The 8,648-nt window shown below is 44.8% G+C and overlaps 1 protein-coding gene across 2 annotated transcripts in view; it reads right to left on the bottom strand.

Moving 5' to 3' along the window:
- trim23 (tripartite motif containing 23) overlaps window positions 1–7,462 on the bottom strand; it is a 49,053-nt gene extending 41,591 nt beyond the window's left edge. For both annotated transcript variants that reach the window (XM_069924511.1, XM_069924510.1), the window contains exons 1-3: window positions 7,121–7,462; window positions 2,259–2,421; window positions 1,369–1,490 (exon numbers count right to left, since the gene is read on the bottom strand). In XM_069924511.1, coding sequence (XP_069780612.1) covers window positions 1,369–1,490; window positions 2,259–2,421; window positions 7,121–7,201 — 366 coding nt within the window. In that variant the 5' untranslated portion in view covers window positions 7,202–7,462. The remainder of the gene's footprint in view (window positions 1–1,368; window positions 1,491–2,258; window positions 2,422–7,120) is intronic.
- Window positions 7,463–8,648: the final 1,186 nt, after the last annotated feature.

The raw sequence follows: 8,648 nt of genomic DNA on the forward strand, positions 1-8,648 counted from the left end.
AACGTTGTTCCTGTTGAGGGATATTATGGATGTGAGTCCGAGGTTGTCCGAACACCAAATTCAAGTTGCCTTGATGGTGGCCAGGAGATGCATAACGTCTAACTGGAAATCTGACTCGCAGCTAAGCATAATGTGATGGAACAAAGAGATGAAGAACTGTGTTCGCTTAATGAAAATTATCTATAACTTGAGAGGGAGACATGACATGTTCGTTAAGTTGTGGCAGCCATACTTGTGAAACATTGAAGCGCAAATGTGATTAATCTTCCCAATCCCTCTCTCAAAAGGAAATAGTGGACAATAGGTTCCCACAATAGGCTCCGGGAATGTAAAGAATGAGGAAATAATAGAGGCCTGGCTGGCACCCCCCACCCCTTTTTTTAAAAAAAGTGTAATTGCATTGTTATCTTCAGTAACTGATTATGTTTTTCTTTGTTAATGTTAGGGTGGGAGGGGGGGGATGAAGGCTTGGGAGGATGGGGAGGAAGAGAAAAGGGGAAAAAGGACTCAATATAAACTCAACTGTAAAGGGAAAGAGTGATGTTTTAAAGTTTGAGTCTGTAAAATTACAAATATTTTTTTTTAAAAAGGTGAAATTTTGAGACTATAGACTTTGTATGTTTCTGTCAGGATCAAAGGCAAGGTTAGAAAGGCATAGGGAACCTTGTTTTTCAAGGGATATTGGGAATCTAGTTTGGAAGAAGAGGTGTATAACAGGTATAGGGAACAAGGGGCAAATGAGGTACTTGAAGAGTATAAAAAAAAGCAGGAAATCTCAGGAAGGCTAAAAGAAGACATGAGGTTGCTTTGGCAGACAATGTGAAGGAAAATCCTAAAGGTTTCTACAGGTATATTAAGAGCAAAAAGGAAGTAAGGGACAAAATTGGTCCTCTTGAAGATCAGGGTGGAGCCAAAAGAGATGGCAGAGGTCTTAAATGATTTTTTAAAAAATCCCCAATCAGTATTCACTCAGGAAAAGGGGCACAGAGTCATGGGAAGTAAGGAAAACAAGCAGTGAGGTTATGGGACTTATACAGATTAAAGAGGAGGAAGTGCTTGATATCTTGAAGCAAATAATGGTGGATAAATCCCCAGGGTCTGACAATATATTCCCTTGGACCTTGAGGGAGGCTAATGTAGAAATTGCAGGGGATCTAGCAGAAATATTTAAAATGTTCTTAGCCATGAGTGTGGTGCCAGAGGATTGGAGGGTAGCTCACGATGTTAGATTGTTTAAAAAAGGCTCCAAAAATAACCCTGGAAATTATAGGCCAGTGAGCATGACGCCAGTAGTAGGTAAATTATTGGAAGGTTCTCTAAGAGATCGGATATATAATTATTTGGATATCCATGGACATAGTTACATACCTCTCCTGACATTCCCAGAACCTCATCAGAAACTCCATGGTGATTGGCAGTGCCATTCTGCAAACGTTCTAAGAGTTCCAGCAAGGCAAAGTTCTTCTTCAAGCCCCAAACACCTGAATCACCTGTCAAATTAATTCACATTTAGTTTGAATCAAGTTTTTGTTATTCTCTGTTTGTTTTTCAGTTACATATCAAATATATTTCTCACCAAAATAAATTTGGATTGGTCAAATACTGCAACTTTTCCTCGATGAGGAATTTTGTGTACGAGCACTAATGTTCATGGCAGTAAAATGGATCTTGGTCAAAGAATGGCACAAGCAGAGCTGCTGTTTCACGGGTCCAATGACCTAGGTTCAATCCTGACCACCGTTGCTGTCTTTGCTTAAGTTCCATGTTCTCCCTGTGATTGAAGGTTTCCACTTCATCCACTAGTTTCCTCCCACATACCAAAGATATGCTGGTTAACCACTGTAAATTATATAATGTAGGTGAGTTGTAGAATCTGGGGAGTTGAAGCAATTATGAAAGAACAAAATACGATTAGTGTAAACAGCACTTGATGGTCAGGTGAACTCGGAAATGTGAAGGCCCATTTTCCATGCTGCTTACTGCCTTGGGTATCTTTTTTTAAATAAATGTGTTTCAAAAAGTGTATTTCCTCTGGACAATATTAGTCCAATATTTGTTCTAGGAACTTGCTTTCTCCTTGCATCCTTATAATACACCAACTAAACAAATGTTGGAAATTAGCATCACAACAGGGAATTCAATTAAACCAATACATTTGACAATTTTGAAGTGTAAATAGTCAAAATGCAAACTGCAGAATGGTTCAATAAATTTCAAATATTCAAATTAATATTAGAAATGCAAATATCTCAACTAACCTAGTTCAGTCACCTGTCGGTCAAATGGACAGCGTATTGTTCTTCCCTGAAGTGGAAGCCGAGTGAGACAATCATGGCAGACAGTGTGACCACAAAGGAGTAAGCGAGGTACTTTATCACCCTGCAGACTGAAAACATCTTCACAAACGCCACATTCTAGAACCTAAAAAGTAAGAGCATCAGATAGGTGATGTAACACAGTAAAGTTGATAAACCATTGATTTCCAGCAGAGTTGTGGTGGAAGGAAGCACAGTGCTATTTGTAGTAAATAGCTCAATGAAGACTATGTCCTCAAGAGTTCATTTTCAGTCAATATTAATCTTGAGAGTGAATGGCCATTCAGATACATTTCAGATTAAAAATTTTGGATAAATGAGGATATCAAAAACAAATCAGAAATCCTCATTTATCCAAACTTTTTTTCAGAACCGAATTGACTGGGGACATCAGGCTGCCAGTGGCAGCAGCTGACCTTGGGTTGTTGGTGGCAGCAGCTGACCTTGGGTTGTTGGTGGCAGCAGCAGACCTCGAGCAGGGACCTCAGGCTTCCGGGCACGAGTGGGGACCATGGGCTGCCGGGCACAAACATGGACTTTGGTGTGGAGGTGTCGGTGATCAGCAGTGGCCAGTAATTTTAAGGTGAGAATTAATCATTATTTTAATGCTTAAAAAGGCTTTCCTTATTGTTTGTTGTTTAAAAATTGATACAAGTGATTTGTTGTTGCTACAGGGCTGTTTTTAAAAAATGAACAGTTCTCTGAAAAAAGTTTATCTGAAATAGGCTCAGATAAGACTTACTGGAGAATTTGTCAACTGAGGCTATGTGGGTGGAGCTGAGGAATGAGAAAGGGATGACCACATTAATAGGATATTATAGATGTCCCAAAAATCAGCAGGAGCAAATTTGTGGAGAGAGAGCAGATCATTGCGAAAAACACTAGGTTATGATCGTAGGTGATTTTAACAGATTGACTGGGACTCCCATATTGTAAAAGAGTTGAATGGATTAGTTTTTCAATATTGAGGTCCCAACTAAAGAGAGTGTAATACTGGATCTCCAAAAAGGGAATGAGCCAGGGAAGGTGACGGAAGGGAACTCCTGATCATAATGCCATTTTCAAAATAATTATGAGATAGGACCCAGTTCTCAGGATGAGATTTCAAATTGGAAAAAGCCAATTTTGCTGATCATAAAAAGATCTGGAAAGTGTGGAGTGGGATTGGTTGTCTTCTGGCAAAGGTGTTCTTGGTAAGTGGGAAGCATTCACATTTTGAGAGCAGTTTATATGTTCCTGTCAGAATTAAAGGCAACACTAACATGTACGAGAAATCTCAGATTTCAAAAGATTTTGAGTCCCTGTTAATGAAAGAGGAGGTGCATAACAGGAATGAGCAGGAAGGAACAAACAAGGCACTTAAAGAGTACAAAAAAAAATCAAGAAAACATTAAAGGAAATCAGGAGAGCTAAGCGAAGGCATCAGATTATTCTGGCAGACAATTAGAAGATAAATCCATCATTTGAACAATTATCCATGGAATATGATTTACCTCGATCTCATTTCTTTCGATATTTGCAGATTAGGAGTTTCTTAGTTTCGACTTTACCCTCTTTTCCCAATCGGGAGACTACGACTGTTTTAGAGGATATACTATATTCAAAATTCCCTCCAAAAGGTGTGATATCTAAATTATATAATATAATTACAAAAATAAATTCTGGGACTTTTGAAAAGTTTAAAAATGATTGGGAAAGAGAACTCAACCTTCATATTTCTAATGAAAATTGGAATAAAATTCTGCGACTGGTAAACTCTTCTTCTCTATGTGCAAAACATTCACTAATACAGTTTAAAGTTGTTCACAGAGTTCATATGTCTAAAGATAAACTCCATCGCTTTTATTCTCATATGGATCCTATATGTGATAAATGTCAATTGGAAATAGCTTCCCTTACACATATGTTTTGGTCCTGTCCCTCTTTACAGAATTATTGGAAGGAAATTTTTTCCATTATATCTACTGTTTTGAATATTGATTTACAATCACATCCCATTACTGCAATTTTTGGATTACCTATGATAGATTTGACTTATTTATCTCTTCCTGCAGATCGTATGATTGCTTTTCTTACACTAATGGCTAGAAGATCTATACTATTAAATTGGAAAGAGGTAAATCCTCCCACTATTTTCCAATGGTTTACCCAAACTATACTATGTTTAAATTTAGAGAAAATTAGAAACTCTGTCTATGAATCCCCTTCTAAGTTTGAGTTAACCTGGCGACCATTTATTCAATATTTTCATTTGTGGTGAGTTGATCTGGCTCTGTTTTCTTTCTATGATTATGTATTATAATTGGGCTGTAAGATGAGATCGGAGTGGTTTAGCTATATCTGTAGGTTTTTTTTTTAAAGTTTTTTTTTAAAGTTTTTTTTAATTCAGATTTGTTTTTTCTTCTTTTTTGGGGTTTTTTTTTCTCTTTTTTCATATATTGTTATTAATTATATCTTTTTTTTAGAGATAGTTCACACCCTAAACTGATCTAATTTTTTTTTTATGATATATTTTTATTCTGTAATATTATTGTTTAATATCTCTGTATTAATTCATTACTTACTATGTATTTTTTATATCTCTTTGAACTGTATGTGTTTATAAATTATAATAATAATAAAAGATTGAAAAAGAAAGAAGATAAATCCCAAGGGCTTCTAAGATATACTAAGAACAAAATGATAGCATGATAGCAAGGGACAACATTGGTCCTCTTGAAGATCATAAATGCCTCAAGCCAAAGAGATGGGGGAGAACTTAAATGTATTTTTCTCATCTGTGCTTACTTGGGAGATGGACACTGAATCTACATAAGTGAGGCAAAACAGCGATGAGGTCATCACACTACAAATTCATGAGGAAGAAATGCTGATGGTCTGACAATAAGGGCCTGACAAAGTACACGCTCAGACCACGAGGGAGGCTTGAGCATAAATTGCAGGAGCCCTAGCAATCTAAAATGTCCTTAACCACAGGTGAGGTGCTAGTGGATTATATATTTAACATTGTTCTCTTGTTTAAGAAAGGCTTTAAGAATAAACTGGGAAATAATTGGCCAGTTAGTTATTGGAAGACAAGATATTCAAGTACATGGACTGATTACATTAGTTGAACGTGGCTTTGTGTGCAACCAATCTTATGGAGTTTTTCGCAAAATTTACCAGGAATGTTGATGAAGGAAAGGCTGTGGATATTATCTACATGGACTTTAGTAAGGTCTTTGACAACATGACGAAGTAGCAAATTAGAGGAGTTTTACAGGAGAAGCCAGAGAGTGGTAGAGGAGGATTGCCTCTGGAGGACTGTGACATGTCTCAGGGATTGGTGCTGGGTCCAGCTTACATTGAGATCTGGACCAGCTGGAAAATGGGCTTGAAAATGTCAGATGGAATTGTGAAGTCCTGCGCTTTATGAGGACAAACTAGGCAAGGCCTCATAGGGTGAATGGTAGGGAATGTGGAGTTCAGCAGAACAGAGGGAACTGGGAATACAGATATACAATTCATTGAAAGTGGCCTTGCAGTTAGATATGGTTATGAAGAAAGCCTTCACAATTAAGAGAGTATAGAGTACAGGAGGTTTTGGGGTTCAAACACAAAGGGGATGGGGAAACTAGTTGGTGGGGGTTCTGGGTGGTGAACTGGGTGGGGGGAGTGGGTGGTGCAGAGGTTGGGGGAATGAGGGTGAGTGGGGAGAAGGTAGGGGGCATGCAGGGGAGATGGGTGAGGGAGCATGCGGGGGTTGGGGAAAGAGAGTTCATGGCATTGGACGAGGAGCTGGGCATGGGAGAAGGGAGCGCAGGGGGCAGCAGCGGGGAGGTGGGGGTCCAGGGGGCAGCAGAGGGGGGGAGAGTCCAGGAGGCGGCAGAGGGGGGGGGGTCCAGGGGGCGGCAGAGGGGGGGGGGTCCAGGGGGCGGCAGAGGGGGGGGTTCCAGGGGGCGGCAGAGGGGGGGGGTCCAGGGGGCGGCAGAGGGGGGGGGGTCCAGGGGGCGGCAGAGGGGGGGTCCAGGGGGCGGCAGAGGGGGGGGGTCCAGGGGGCGGCAGAGGGGGGGGGTCCAGGGGGCGGCAGAGGGGGGGGGTCCAGGGGGCGGCAGAGGGGGGGGGTCCAGGGGGCGGCAGAGGGGGTGTCCAGGGGGCGGCAGAGGGGGGGGGTCCAGGGGGCGGCAGAGGGGGGGGTCCAGGGGGCGGTAGAGGGGGGGGTCCAGGGGGCGGCAGAGGGGGGGGTCCAGGGGGCGGCAGAGGGGGGGGTCCAGGGGGCGGCAGAGGGGGGGGTCCAGGGGGCGGCAGAGGGGGGGGTCCAGGGGGCGGCAGAGGGGGGGGTCCAGGGGGCGGCAGAGGGGGGGGTCCAGGGGGCGGCAGAGGGGGGGGTCCAGGGGGCGGCAGAGGGGGGGGTCCAGGGGGCGGCAGAGGGGGGGGTCCAGGGGGCGGCAGAGGGGGGGGGTCCAGGGGGCGGCAGAGGGGGGGGTCCAGGGGGCGGCAGAGGGGGGGGTCCAGGGGGCGGCAGAGGGGGGGGGTCCAGGGGGCGGCAGAGGGGGGGGTCCAGGGGGCGGCAGAGGGGGGGGTCCAGGGGGCGGCAGAGGGGGGGGTCCAGGGGGCGGCAGAGGGGGGGGTCCAGGGGGCGGCAGAGGGGGGGGTGGGGGGGGTCCGGGAGCGGAGGGGAGAAGGATCACAGGGGATTGGAGAGGGGTGTCGGGGCGGGAGAATCCGTGGGAGTGGCGTCCTGGGGAGTTTTGGAGAGGATCGGGTGCGTGCTGCTCCGGGTAAGAGGGCCGCTGAAGAAGAGGTGTGTCGGAGGGCCCGCTCACCTTGACCGAGCAGCCGGCTGCCGTGCGTGGAGGCCGGGAACCGCTGTCCGGCCCCGCGGGCGCTTGTTTCGCCGCCGCCATCGCGGAAGGCCCCAACGCCTGCACCTCGTCGTTCCAAGAGGTGAACCGACTCAATATCCCGTCCAGCTTCTCAACGTTCCGCTCGAATTCACTAACTAACGTCAAAATAATAACATTACGAAAAATAGATCAGTTTAATCAGCACCAGCATGATCTTGTCTGAAAGGATCTCGCGCAATAACCTATTTTTTCCCATATTTGCACCCGTATCTTCAAGGGACCTGTCCACAAAGTGCTCCGTCGCTCAAGCGAGCTCAACACTGCGCATGCTCAGGCTGTGACCCAGTTTGCATTGGGGTTGGTATTAAAATGATCTATTCATTTGTTGCAAACCATAAGATTTATGTATTAAAAAGATGTAGAATTAATGTTAACAATGTCATATAAATGGTTTGGATACAAGCTCCAGGTCCCCCTCCCTGCACAGCCGTAACCGAGGTGAGGTGTTGGATCCGATATGGCTGAGTGTGGTGAATTAACATAGATTGGATGTATGTGAATTGATAGTTTGGATTCAGAATTGGCTTGCCCATAGAAGACGGGGAGAAGGGTATTATTTTGGCTGGAGATTTATGACTAGTGGTGTTCCACAAAGATTGACGTTGGAACTTTATTTGTGATACCAGAGAAAATAAGTACAGGAGTAGGCCATTCAAACCTGCATCATTATCATTGCTGATAATGTGACTTCATTACCCTATTCTATACACAGTAATGATATATAGTCTATAAAATAACTTGGATGAAAATTTAAGTGGCTGGGTTCTTTTCCTTTGGCTTGGCTTCGCGGACGAAGATTTATGGAGGGGTATGTCCACGTCTGCTGCATGCTAATTGGTGACTGACAAGTCCGATGCGGGACAGGCAGGCACGGTTGCAGCGGTCGCAAGGGAAAATTGGTGGGTTGGGGTTGGATATTGGGTTTTTCCTCCTTTGTCTTTTGTCAGTGAGGTGGGCTCTGCGGTCTTCTTCAAAGGAGGTTGCTGCCCGCTGAACTGTGAGGCGGCAAGATGCACGGTTGGAGGCAACATCAGCCCACTGGCGGTGGTCAATGTGGCAGGCACCAAGAGCTTTCTTTAAGCAGTCCTTGTACCTCTTCTTTGGTGCACCTTTGTCTCGGTGGCCAGTGGAGAGCTCGCCATAGAACACGATCTTGGGAAGGTGATGGTCCTCCATTCTGGAGACGTGACCTACCCAGCGCAGTTGGATCTTCAGCAGTGTGAATTCGATGCTTGCGGACTCTTGCCAGCTAGAGTACTTCGATGTTGGTGCTGAAGTCATTCCAATGAATGTTGAGGAGACAGTGCTGATGGAAGCGTTCTAGGAGGCGTAGGTGATGCCGGTAGAGAACCCATGATTCGGAGCCGAACAGGAGCGTGGGTATGACAACGGCTCTGTATACGCTGATCTTTGTGTGTTTCTTCAGATGGTTGTTTTTCCCAAACTC

Source organism: Narcine bancroftii, chromosome 3 (genome assembly GCF_036971445.1).
Source record: "Narcine bancroftii isolate sNarBan1 chromosome 3, sNarBan1.hap1, whole genome shotgun sequence".
Classification (NCBI taxonomy): Eukaryota; Metazoa; Chordata; class Chondrichthyes; order Torpediniformes; family Narcinidae; genus Narcine; species Narcine bancroftii.